The 13,553-nt window shown below is 49.8% G+C and overlaps 1 protein-coding gene and 1 non-coding gene across 2 annotated transcripts in view; one reads left to right on the forward strand and one right to left on the reverse strand.

Moving 5' to 3' along the window:
* The window catches only part of CNTROB (centrobin, centriole duplication and spindle assembly protein), a 45,996-nt gene that overhangs the window by 28,821 nt on the left and 3,622 nt on the right, over positions 1-13,553 (forward strand). The window contains 8 exon segments of the mRNA XM_060255957.1: positions 112-237; positions 2,376-2,550; positions 4,027-4,387; positions 6,779-6,942; positions 9,530-9,623; positions 9,869-10,051; positions 10,157-10,277; positions 13,048-13,126. Coding sequence (XP_060111940.1) covers positions 112-237; positions 2,376-2,550; positions 4,027-4,387; positions 6,779-6,942; positions 9,530-9,623; positions 9,869-10,051; positions 10,157-10,277; positions 13,048-13,126 — 1,303 coding nt within the window.
* Positions 3,444-3,518, reverse strand: TRNAT-CGU (transfer RNA threonine (anticodon CGU)). Its single transcript has one exon. It is a non-coding gene; the product is annotated as a tRNA-Thr (tRNA).

Raw genomic sequence — 13,553 nt, forward strand, 5'->3', positions numbered from 1 at the left:
ATTTCATTGGGAGGGGGGCAGTTTTGCTGGCCTGAGGCTTCCTCCCCCCCCAGTGGCATCCAGGGAAGTGTGGCTTCTCATGTCTCCTCTTCCGCCTCTGCCCCCTGACAGAAAGCAGCTGCTGGATCTCGGAAGCCACCATGAGAAAGAGCTGTCCGGCCAGCTGGCCCAGTTCAAGTCCGACCTGGCGGAGAGGGAAGAACGGCACCGGCACCTCATCGAGGAGTACGAGGGCAGGTACTTCGCCAGGCTGTGAGCCTCTGCCAGTTCCTCCCAGAATCAAAGGAGGTGGAGAGAGAGCTTTAACATGGTGGTTGTATTTCTCCACTGGAAATATGCAGAGTTTGAACAGCAGTGTGCTCTAAGGTGGTTGGGGAACCTTGGGGGTGCAGAGGGACTAACTTTTTAAACAGACAAAACGTTTATTTGAAATCTATAGCTATATACAGGCATTATAAAGTTGTGAACGGAAGAACTAAATCAAACTAGGGGAAAAACGCTCCCTCTTTCCCTACTATGCCACTGGCCCTGACCCTGCCATCCGGAACCAGCTCACCAGTCTCCAAGACTCCAATCAAACTCTCGACTGTCAGCTTCCCCTGACAACTTTTTACTGCCCGTTTCCCTCCAGAAACCTCTAATATAAAACCCAGTTCCCGCCCAGCATTCTGGGAGACCAGCCTGACAGACTTCCTGTCACTCTAGGAGGCCTCAGAATTGCTGTTCCCAGACAGGAGGGGAGGGGGGAGGAGGAAGAGACTAGGCCCAAAGCCTGTCTAGAGTTTGAGAGACTCCTCCAACCACTCCCAGACATATAAATCCAATATCTTCTTCTACATCAAAGAAAAGGATGCTGTTAGCAATCTTCCCTCTAAGCTGCAGAGTCTTGTGAGCAAAAATTCTATTTTGTGAGCTACTGGCATTAAAGTGGTGAGCTCCTGCATCAGTTAGGGTGCTCTGGGGTTGTCCTTCCTGAGCCAAGATGAAAATGCGTGAGCTGGAGGCTAAAAATCTGCGCTAGCTCATGCCAACTCAGCTTAGAGGGAACACTGGTTGCCAATCTGTTTCCAAGGTCAATTCAGTGTGCCGGCTAAAGCTCTTCATGACCTGAGGCTCACATAATTGAAGGAATGTCTCCTTCTATAAGTTCTTGTGCACCAAGTACGGTCTTCAGGCAGCCGTCTGTTGGCCAGCTGACCGCTTAGGGTGGCCTGTCCAGCTTTGACCAGAGTCTGGGCCTTTTCCGTTATGGCTCCGGCTCTGTGGAAGGGGGTTCCTGAAGGAGTGAGAGGGGCTCTTTTCTTGAACATCTTCAGGAGATGCTGCAAGACCAAGGCATTTGATGGGGCTTGAATGGCAGGAGTCCTTTAAGGGGAGAGGGTGAGGGATTTGGGGTTGGTTATTTTATTATTCGGGGGTGCTTTTAACTATTACTATAAACCACCTTGAGCCTAGAGAAAGTATAGAAGAAGAAGATGTTGGATTTATATCCCACCCTCCACTCTGAATCTCAGAGCAGCTCACAATCACCTTCCCTTCCTCCCCCACAGCAGACACCCTGTGAGGTGGGTGGGGCTGGGGAGGGCTCTCACAGCAGCTGCCCTTTCAAGGACAACCTCTGCCAGAGCTATGGCTGACGCAAGGCCATGCTAGCAGGTGCAAGTAGAGGAAGAAGATGAAGATGATATTGTATATCCCACCCTCCACTCTGAATCTCAGAGCAGCTCACAATCTCCTTTCCCTTCCTCCCCCACAACAGACACCCTGTGAGGTGGGTGGGGCTGAGAGAGCTCTCCCAAAAGCTGCCTTTTCAAGTACAGCTCTGTGAGAGTTATGGCTGACCCAAGGCCATTCCAGCAGCTGCAAGTGGAGGAGTGGGGAATCAAACCCGGTTCTCCCAGATAAGAGAGCTCTGGCTGACCCAAGGCCATTCCAGCAGGTGCAAGTGGAGGAGTGGGGAATCAAACCCGGTTCTCCCAGATAAGAGAGCTCTGGCTGACCCAAGGCCATTCCAGCAGCTGCAAGTGGAGGAGTGGGGAATCAACCCCGGTTCTCCCAGATAAGAGAGCTCTGGCTGACCCAAGGCCATTCCAGCAGCTGCAAGCGGAGGAGTGGGGAATCAAACCCGGTTCTCCCAGATAAGAGTCTACGCATTTAACCGCTACACCAAACTGGATGTGATAGAAATGTTTTTAATAGATAAATAATAAATGAGTTACGAGTTGTCCCAGGGAATCATTTTTGGATCAGAAAGCAGAGGAGGAAAGCCAGCCTGTGTTCCTGGTGGCTAGCCCTGAAGTTGCTCCTTGGGGTGGGCGAACGGCTTTCTTGTCCCCACGGTGCCTTCTTAACCCCCGCCCCCCCGTCCCTTCCAGGGTCTCCAGACAACAGGAGGAGCTGCGGGAGCTGCAGGGCAGGTGTCGGCGGCTGGATGCGCAGCGTGCGGAGATGGTGGCCCAGTTCCAGGCCATGATGCAGGCGCACTGGAACGAGGCCCTGCGCCTCTTTGCCTGCGTCTCCCCGCAGTCCTGCTCCAAGGGGACGCAGCAGGTGAGGGGGCTGCAGGTCTGGCACTCTGGGCCCGCCTGATTTCGTGCTCGGTTCGGACGGAAAAAAGTTCTCGGCCGTTACCGTAAGCTCCCTGGAGTGGGATATAGACGTTTTAGTAAATGGAGTTTTAGTAAAAATGGGATACGTTTTAGTAAACAATTCGACAGGGTAGCAGACGTCGGGCTTCACTCCCTACCTGGCAGCATTGCTGGCCGCGAGGCAGCAGCCGTGACCGTTCAGAAGTGCAGGATTCAATGCAACGATGGCACAGTTTGTCTTTGGAGGGCCCCCGTTGCGCAATTCAGGCTAGAACAAAGAGGACAGAGTGCAGACTGAGCTGAGTTGTACAACTCTTGAACTTAGGAACATATGAAGATATGAAGCTGCCTTCTACTGAATCAGACCCTGGGTCCATCAAAGTCAGTATTGTCTACTCAGACTGGCAGCGGCTCTTCAGGGTCTCAAGCTGAGGTTTTTCACGCCTATTTGCCTGGACCCTTTTTAGTTGGAGATGCCGGGGATTGAACCTGGGACCTCCTGCTTACCAAGCAGATGCTCTACCACTGAGCCACTGGCCCTCCCCTAATATGAACATACGAAGCTGCCTTCTACTGAATCAGGCCCTCGGTCCATCAAAGTCAGTCTTGTCTACTCAGACTGGCAGCAGCTCTCCAGGGTCTCCAGCTGAGGTTTTCCACGCCTACTTGCCTGGACCCTTTTTAGTTGGAGATGCCAGGAATTGAACCTGGGACCTTCTGCTTACCAAAGAGATGCTCTACCCACTGAGCCACCGTCCCTCCCCTTAAGTCAGTCTTGTCTACTCAGACTGTCAGCGGCTCTCCAAAGTCTCCAGCTGAGGTTTTTCACGCCTACTTGCCTGGACTCTTTTTAGTTGGAGATGCCGGGGATTGAACCTGGGACCTTCTGCTTACGAAGCAGATGCTCTACCACTGAGCCACTGGCCCTCCCCTAATATGAACATATGAAGATATGAAGCTGCCTTATACTGAATCAGACCCTGGGTCTATCAAAGTCAGTATTGTCTTCTCAGACTGGCAGCGGCTCTCCAGGGTCTCAAGCTGAGGTTTTTCACGCCTACTTGCCGGGACACTTTTTAGTTGGAGATGCTGGGGATTGAATCTGGGACCTTCTGCTTCCCAAGCAGATGCTCTACCACTGAACCACCGTCCCTTGGCTTTTTAGAAAAACTTTCAGGATGGGTAGCCATTGTTAGTTAGTCTGGTTGTAGTGGTAGAAAACAGCAAGAGTCTCTGGTTTGGGAAATACCTGGAGATTTGGGAAGGGGAGGGGCCTCAGCAGGGTACAATGCCATAGACTCCACCCTCCGGAGCAGCCATTTTCTCCAGGAGGGACTGATCTCTGTTATCTAGAGATCAGTTGGAATACTGGCAGATAACTAGTCCCCACCTGGAGGTTGGCAACCCTAGTTGTAATGCTGAGCTGTGTTCCTCCTAGGACGCTCTCCCTTCCTCAGTCCCCGCTTCAGAACTGGAGTGCCCTCAGCTCTCAGAAGCTCTTAAGAAGGACCAGAAGGTGGGATCTCTTGGGAACATCCGGGGCACCGGGGACTGCAAGGGGGCGGGATGCACCCAGGCCGTGCCCCTCCACCCTGTCACTCAGCACAACAGCGTCCTGCAGGCATCTTTGGAAGGCCCCGAGAAGGCCGCGCTGGGTCATTGTCGGTCCTTTCTGCCCCTGGTCCCCGACATGGGGAACCTCTCGTCGGAATTCAGCCACATCTTCAACTGCAGCTTTCTCAGCCAGCCGGGCTTCCAGCACCTGGAGCCACAGATGGACCAGACGGGGACAGCTGGAGGTGAGTGCGTGCTCCTTCCTCTCGCCCCTAAAGAAAATTCAGTAAGTACAAATAGCAATTATGAATGCAGTAGATGGATTAGTCCTGCTGGGGATGGAAGTTTGAGCTCCATTGGCCGGAAGGAAATCAGGAATCCTTCCTTCCTTCCTTCCTTCCTTCCCTCCCTCCTTCCTTCTTTCCGTCCCTCCTTCCTTCCTTCCTTCCCTCCCCCCTCCCTCCTTCCCTCCCTCTCTCCGTCCCTCCCTCCCTCCCTCCCTCCCTCCCTCTCTCCTTCCCTCCCTCCTTCCCTCCAAAACAAAAGAACAAGAAACTTGGAAACCCAGTGACTTATTTAAAAATGGGGTGGGAATCATCCGTATATAGAACAGAAATAAAAATATAACAACAGTGGTGGCAGGTATACACTCTACAGGAGGTTTCCGAAATCTAAAAATATGTCCATATGCAATTGTCTGTATGCCATACGGTCAAATCTTGATAAAGTTGTAAGTTCCTCAGTGTATTGATATGTAGGAGGCGGGCATTTTTAGCTTCAGTGGGGGCACAGAAGGTCTATATTTCCATTGGCCACTGGTTAGCCTCTGAAAGATTGGCAGATAATGTAAAAATACATAAGCATTCAAAAAAATCAGCGGAGTATTCTAATTCAAGTCAAGTCAAGTTAGCCTGTATTGGTGTGTGTGTATGTGTATATGAGCAAATTGATTAAAAAAGGTAAAATGGAACGATTGTACATATATATCAGAGTAAGCATAAACATAAACTTTCGGTCGAGTGTTGGAGGGAGGCAGACGTGCGGCTCTACAGCTCCGTAATAATGTCTATAATAAGTCTCTTTTAATTTTAAATATTTGTTTTAAGCCCGAGGATATTCTAATTCAGAATTGATGCAAGTAATAACTTCCTCCTGGAGAATCTGAGCAATTGTGTGCAACCATAGCAAATTTTTGATTTTTTGTTCTTTTCCCAATGAGTCGCTCTCTCATTTCAATTCCACGGATGTCACCGGGTTCTCTTTAGCACTCTACTCATGTAGATTTGAGATTTCACTAGCTTTCGGCACAAAAGCTCCCATTTGTTCCTTAACCGACTCTGTTGATAAACCAAGATCTTGCCTCAGAGAATTCAAACTGCTTAAAATATCCTTTTTTGTGAAAAATTTCACTTAGCAAAGCCGTTTTTCTCTGTCGGCAAACTCAGTCCATTAATCCAGGTTGAAAAGTAGCTCAGAGTCCCAGATAGTCCGTCCTTCCCAATCTCCTCCAACTGAAGTTTTGAGTGTTAGCGTATGAATTTCAATCAGACGACAAGGAGATATCCCTCCAACAAGTCTGTCATTTTGTTCAGACTGTATTCCAGCCGAATAAGAATCTCTTTAACAAATATCCAATTATAATCCGGGTCGATTTAAGTATCCATATTCAGGTTAAGTCAAATTGTTTCCAGTACTTAAGAGATGTTCTTTAGCTTTTCAAGGCCTCATTCACAAGGAAATTGGAGGTATCGACCTCTTTCCCTTCCTTTGAACTGCCCGTTTATTGAAACGCAAAACGACCCATTAGCCGTTGGCAATTGAAAGCCCACTTACTTGCGATGTAGAATTGTCATGCTTCAGGGAGAGAAGTGATAGATCAAAAGCTTATTGAAGAGAAGAGAAGCAAGCGATCGGGCGTTCACCTCTTGCTGCTGTAATGGCGATCTCAACAGGGAGAGCTTTGGGGCATACAGAGAGAACAGGAACAACTGCCGTTGTGCCCCTGTCTTGCTGTAAAAGCCCCATGCCGAAAAGAGACCCCTTCAGGGCCACCCTTTGGGGGGTGTCACATCCGTGGCAGCCCTCCCTCCGCCTGATTCAGGGGGGCCGCAAGCAGGAGAACCCGCGGACTCCGCTGAGATCAAGGCGATGTAGCCCGGAAGCCACCATAGCATATTTTTAAAGAAACGAGAAAGTAGAAGGTCTTGTTTATATATAGATTCAGGTAGGGTAGCCATGTAGGTCTTAAGCAGCAAAACAAAGCTTGAGCCCAGGGTTTTAAGATCGACAAAGTTTAATTCTGTGTATAAGCTTTCCCGTGCGTGCACGTTTCTTCGGAATGGTATCTGAAGAAGTGTGCGCGCGCACAAAAAGCGTATATGCAGAAGTAAACTTCGTTGGTCTTCAAGGTGCCCCAAGGCTCAAACTTTGTTGTGTGTGTATATACCCCTGTGCCCTTCATAAATGCTCCTCTGTGTGCGCCAACTGTCATTGGGGGGTGGGCGGGCTTTCGAACCCATCTCAGAAGAGGCCTCGAGCAGCTCTGATTTTGCTCAAGAAAACCGTTGCGGTTGAGCTGAGCTGCTGCTTCAATGTGCCAGCTTTCTCTCTCCTCCCTGCCCTCCCCCCAATTCTAGGCCTGTCTCTCTACCCAGAGAACTTGGCAGAGCACCCATTCACCGACGTCACTGAGGAGACCACCGCAGAGGCCGTGGGGAGCGAGGGCGACACCCCGCAGCGCAGCAGTTTGGAGAGTGGGAGCCAGCCCCTCCCACCCGAGTGGCACCAATACATGCGCCTGGTACGTGCCGTGCAACAGATCTCTGTCTCCTCTCGTTCCGGCTGTTGGGCCTCAGTGGCAGTTCTTGCAGGGTGCCTTGATTTGTTTTATTTTTATTTGATTAGTTTTCTATTCTGCCCTTTTCCGAAGGGCGATTTAAATCACCTTTCCAGCTGGCGACATCTGGTGAAACTTGTGGCAAAACCAAGGTTTTTTTGCTTTTGAAGAAATTGATTGTCAAGCGCTCCTCCTTGACCGTACATTGAGAGTGGCCAAATTTGGAGAATGAGAATCAAAGTTAGCTAAAAACTGGAGCATTGAGTTAATACAAAAATTAAACAATAAGGGACCAAAGATACATCCTTGTTTCACCTCTCTCCTGGCCGGGACTTTACAAGACAGGTGCCCTTGGAAATTGCATCTCACTGGCTGGTAATTGTCCTCATGAAGAATATGTATGAGGGCAGGCAGTCTACAGTCTACTGTGGAGGTTTTGAGTTTAACCAGAGTCTATTATGGATAGAATCCTAGAATCCTAGAGTTGGAAAGGACCTCCAGGGGTCATCTAGTCCAACCCCCTGCACAACGCAGGAAACCCACAAATACCTACCCCAAATTCACAGGATCTTCATCACTGTCAGATGGCCATCTAGCCTCTGTTTCAAAACCTCCAAGGAAGGAGAGCCCACCACCTCCCAAGGAGGAAGCCTGTTCCACTGAGGAACCGCTCTAACGGTCAGGAAGTTCTTCCTCATGTTGAGCCGGAAACTCTTTTGATTTAATTTCAACTCATTGGTTCTGGTCCTACCTTCCGGGACCACAGAAAACAATTCCACCCCATCCTCTATAGGACAGCACTTCAAGTACTTGAAGATGGTGATCCTATCACCTCTCAGCCGCCTCCTCTCCAGGCTAAACATCCCCAGCTCCTTCAACCTTTCCTCATAGGACTTGGTCTCCAGACCCCTCACCATCTTCGTTGCCCTCCTCTGGACCCGTTCAGAGTTTAACCAGAGTCTATTATGGGTGTCATGATCCAAGGCCTAGTGCGGCCTACAGGCTCCAGGGACATTGGTAGTAATATGATTTTTTTAAAAAAATAAATAAATATTAAAACGGCATGTGATTTATTTATGTATTTAGTAGGCTTACATTCTGCCCTTTCCCATAACAGCCTCAAGGTGGATCACAACCTAAACTGAACAACAATAAAAACCTACCATTTAAATTTAAAACAATACAATAAAATTAGTAAATCAAACAATAGAACAATAAAACAAATAGGTGCGTTTTTTGCTCCTGTTCCTGCATCATTGGAGGTGCATTAGAAATAATCTAGCACTTTTAAATATTGGATTTATATCCCGCCCTCCACTCCGAAGAGTCTCAGCGTGGCCTACAATCTCCTTTCCCTTTCTCCCCCACAACAGACACCCTGTGAGGCGGGTGGGGTTGAGAGGGCTCTCACAGCAGCTACCCTTTCAAGGACAGAGTCTCAGAGCGGCTCACAATCTCCTTTCCCTTCCTCCCCCACAACAGACACCCTGTGAGGCGGGTGGGGCTGAGAGGGCTCTCACAGCAGCCGCCCTTTCAAGGACAGAGGCTCAGAGTGGCCTACAATCTCCTTTCCCTTCTCCCCCCACAATAGACACCCTGTGAGGTGGGTGGGGCTGAGAGGGCTCTCACAGCAGCTGCCCTTTCAAGGACAGAGTCTCAGAGCGGCTCACAATCTCCTTTCCCTTCCTCCTCCACAACAGACACCCTGTGAGGTGGGTGGGGCTGAAAGGGCTCTCACAGCAGCTGCCCTTTCAAGGACAAATTCTCAGAGCGGCTCGCAATCTCCTTTGCCTTCCTCCCCCACAACAGACACCCTGTGAGGTGGGTGGGGCTGGAGAGGGCTCTCACAGCAGCTGCCCTTTCAAGGACAGATTCTCAGAGCGGCTCGCAATCTTCTTCGCCTTCCTCCCCCACAACAGACACCCTGTGAGGTGGGTGGGGCTGGAGAGGGCTCTCGGAGCAGCTGCCCTTTCAAGGACAGCCTCTGCCAGAGCTAATGGCTAACCCAAGGCCATTCCAGCAGGTGCAAGCAGAGGACTGGCGGATAGGGATAGGGGAAAAGAAAAATGAAAGCACAATACATGTTTTACATAGAATACTTTCCAAAAGCATAAGGATAACTCTACAATAGGTCTTTTGTTATTACCTAATAATTTGACAATTCCAGGAAAGGTCAATTTTATAATATAAAATATAGGAAGAAAGAAAAACAAAATCAGTTCACACCGAAGAATCTTAAGAGTCTTGAGTTTCAAACCAAGTGTACAGTTTCATCCAGTTTTTCCTTGCTGCTGCTTTAGATTTCCCAGCCATCAACTGGGATAAAAAGTCCAGCTCTGCTGTCTCTAAGACTTTTCCCACCAAGTCCATTCTCGTGGGAATTTCCTGCGATTTCCATCTCTGTGCCAGAAGGATCCTAGCTGCTGTATTAAAATGTGCCAACAAACGTCTCATCTCTTTCGGATAATCCTCTGGAAATATGTTAGCAGGGTTTACTCTTTAGCAGCCAGGGTCCCACATAGCTTAGCTGCTATCTACCTGTGCCTTCTAGCTCCTGGAGCAGTCTGCCAATGACAACTGGGCTCAGAAGCAGGAGGGAATTTCCGGCGAAAACCCGCCCCGCCCCATGGAGCAGTCACAGCTGGGTAAGAGCTCAGCCCTTTCCTCTTTGCCGACAGTCCCCGGTCCTTGCTGTGGGCTGGGTCTGATGAGCACAGCTGCGTGGGGATGGTAGCCTTTAGTATGTTGGAAATGCACAGACGTGGAGGGCTGCAGGTGTCCTCCAAACTTTACCAGCCACGTTGAGCGTGAGGGGTGCAGGAAGAAGCGTCCAGTCTGGCTTCGAGGCTGGAGGGCCTCACGACTCAGCGCTCTGCAACTTCCTTCCTAGGCACATCTATGTCCTGCCATGAGCAGTCCACCACCCTCTGGGATCCCGTGCGAGCTTCCATCAGCGCCATTCGAATCCAGCCTACCAACAACTCTGCCGTCCACAAAACCAAAGTTCCCTTGCCCAAAGCTGGGCTGGCCTATGCTGGCTTGGAAGCCTCCGGCACTCAGAAGATGACTCCTGGTGCGTGGGCTATCTCTGCCTGGGAAGGGGCAGCATCTCTGGCATGTGAGCTCTGTTGCCTAGGCTTGAGTGTGGTTTCATTTCCCTTTCTCACTTCCCCCACAGGACACGAAGCGGGAATCCTCAACCCCAAACAAGTGGCTGAAATTTCGCGCTTGTTGAAACAGTACCAGGCCAAGGGGAAGCCGGTGCCATCCACTGAAGAGCTGTATGGATATTTGCATAGGTAAGGCTGAAGCATTGGTTGGGCTTGGCTAGTACTTGGATAGGAGGCCACCAAGGAACTCCGGGGTCACCAAGCAGAGGCAGGCAATGGCAAATCACCCCTGTTCATCTGCTTTGACCTGGATGTCCCTGGCTAGTCTAGTCTCAACATATTTCAGGAGGTTGCTACTTGATGAGAGACTGCCAAGGAAGTCTAGTTGGTTGGTACTTGGATGAGAGACTGCCAAGGAAGTCTAGTTGGTTGGTACTTGGATGAGAGACTGCCAAGGAAGTCTAGTTGGTTGGTACTTGGATGAGAGACCGCCAAGGAAGTCTAGTTGGTTGGTACTTGGACGAGAGACCGCCAAGGCTGTCTAGTTGGTTGGTACTTGGATGAGAGACCTCCAAGGAAGTCTACTTGGTTGGTTCTTGGACGAGAGACCGCCAAGGCTGTCTAGTTGGTTGGTACTTGGATGAGAGATCCCCAAGGAGGTCTAGTTGGTTGGTACTTGGATGAGAGACCTCCAAGGGAGTCTAGTTGGTTGGTACTTGGATGAGAGACCGCCAAGGCAGTCTAGTTGATTGGTACTTGGATGAGAGACCGCCAAGGAAGTCTAGTTGGTTGGTACGTGCATGAGAGATCATCAAGGAGGTCTAATTGGTTGGTACCTGCATGAGAGATCACCAAGGAAGTCTAGTTGGTTGGTACTTGGATGAGAAACCACCAAGGAAGTCGAAAATTGCTACACAGAGGCAGGCAGTGGCAAACTATCTGTGTTTGTCTCTTGCTTTGTTCTGGATGGTCCAGGCTAGCTTGATCTCATCAGATCTTAGAAGCTAAGCAGGGTTGGCCCTTTTTAGTATTTGGATGGGAGACCACCAAGGAAGGCCAGGGTCGCTACGCAGAGGCAGGCAACAGCATACCACCCTTGTTAATTTGCCTTGACCTGGATGTCTCAAGTTAGTCTAGTCTCACCATATCTCAGGAGGTTGGTACTTGGATGAGAGACTGCTAAGGAAGTCTAGTTGGTTGGTACTTGGATGAGAGACCTCCAAGGGAGTCTAGTTGGTTGGTACTTGGATGAGAGACCTCCAAGGGAGTCTAGTTGGTTGGTACGTGCATGAGAGACCATCAAGGAAGTCTAGTTGGTTGGTACTTGGACGAGAGACTGCCAAGGCAGTCTAGTTGGTTGGTACTTGGATGAGAGACCTCCAAGGAAGTCTAGTTGGTTGGTACTTGGATGAGAGACCTCCAAGGAAGTCTAGTTGGTTGGTACTTGGATGAGAGACCACCAAGGAAGTCTAGTTGGTTGGTACTTGGATGAGAGACCTCCAAGGGAGTCTAGTTGGTTGGTACTTGGATGAGAGACCGCCAAGGAAGTCTAGTTGGTTAGTACTTGGATGAGAGACTGCCAAGGAAGTCTAGTTGGTTGGTACTTGGATAAGAGACCATCAAGGAAGTCTAGTTGGTTGGTACTTGGATGAGAAGCCACCAAGGAAGTCAAAAATTACTACACAGAGGCAGGCAATGGCAAACTACCTGTGTTTGTCTCTTGCTTTGTTCTGGATGGTCCAGGCTAGCTTGATCTCATCAGATCTTAGAAGCTAAGCAGGGTTGGCTTAGCTTCTGGTCCAGATGTTTATCCAATCCTCTGGTCCAGATGTTTATCGAATCCCCTCTTGAAGCCTTCTATGCTTGTAGCCGCCACCACCTCCTGTGGCAGTGAATTCCATGTGTTAATCACCCTTTGGGTGAAGAGGGCCTTCCTTTTATCCATTCTAACCCGACAGCATTTTAGTTTTCATTGGTTTTCCGATGTTCTTTATGAAGCTCAGTTTGAAATTGTTAAGCAGGCTATGCATTTTGTAAGTAAGATTTAAGGCTGGACCGGGGAGAGAAGGATTTATTTAGCTCCTTTTTTATGTTATTCATCCTTTCTGCTTTTCTCCCAGGGACTCAGGGCAGGTTACCCAGAGTGAGTCTGTAGAATCAGCAAAACGGGACATTCAGCAAACAACGCGCTAGGACTGTATACGTTTGGAGCCCACCAGAAATCTAAAAGAAGAGAACGGAAGCATAGCATGAGTGTTAACATGATGTATTGAGCAGGGCAAAAATGACAGAGTAGGATTCTACATACAGTAAGCTGTACCCAGCAGCGTAGACCATGTTCCCTAGTCGTTTATCATATGAACATATGAAGCTGCCTTCTGCTGAATCAGACCCTCCTGGGTCCATCAAAGTCCATCTTGTCTACTCAGACCTGCAGCGGCTCTCCAGGGTCTCCAGCTGAGGTTCTTCACGCCTACTTGCCTGGACCCTTTAAAGTCGGTGATGCCGGGGATTGAACCTGGGACCTTCTGCTTCCCAAGCAGATGCTCTACCATTGAGCCACCGTCCCTTCCCTGACCAGCAGCGGCTCTCCAGGGTCTTAAGCTGAGGTTTTTCATGCCTATTTGCCTGGACCCTTTTTAGTTGGAGATGCCGGGGATTGAACCAAGCAGATGCTCTGCCACTGAGCTGCCACCTCTCCCCCATTTTGTCTGGTGCTACCCTGTGCAGAAAAACCCTCTTGAATAATTAAGTTTTGCATAGTTAGTGGGAGGCCAGAGAGCAGAAATCTGTTCCATGAGGTGGGGGCCGCAATGGAGAAAGCAGCTGTAGGAGCAGTTGTTGATTTTTGCATGTTGGCAGGCTGGCACCTCCAAAACGCTTGAGGATCAAGACCCCCTGCTTTCAGTTTCTAAGGTCGCATTCCCATCTTCCTCCTTTTTGGCTTTCTCTTCTCCAGCTCAGAAATGAAAGGTGACGGCAACGTGCAGACACGGCGGAGCTTCGATGTCAGGTTGACGGAAGCAATGAGGAAAGAGGTGGGCGTGTTTGTCATTTGAGGGCTGGGTTGCTCTGAGAAAGGTCAGCGAGGCATTATGGGAGAAATTAGTTCTCAAGACAGAAGACCAAGAAGATGATATTGGATTTATATCCCGCCCTCCACTCTGAAGAGTCTCAGAGCGGCTCACAATCTCCTTTGTTTTCCGTGGAGAGCCAGTTTGGTGTAGTGGTTAAGTGTGCGGACTCTTATCTGGGAGAACCGGGTTTGATTCCCCACTCCTCCACTTGCACCTGCTGGAACGGCCTTGGGTAAGCCATAGCTCTGGCAGAGGTTGTCCTTGAAAGGGCAGCCGCTGTGAGAGCCCTCTCCAGCCCCACCCACCTCACAGGGTGTCTGTTGTGGGGGAGGAAGGTAAAGGAGATTGTGAGCCGCTCTGAGACTCTCCGGAATGGAGGGCGGATATA

The sequence above is a fragment of the Heteronotia binoei genome, chromosome 15, assembly GCF_032191835.1.
Source record: "Heteronotia binoei isolate CCM8104 ecotype False Entrance Well chromosome 15, APGP_CSIRO_Hbin_v1, whole genome shotgun sequence".
NCBI lineage: Eukaryota > Metazoa > Chordata > Lepidosauria > Squamata > Gekkonidae > Heteronotia > Heteronotia binoei.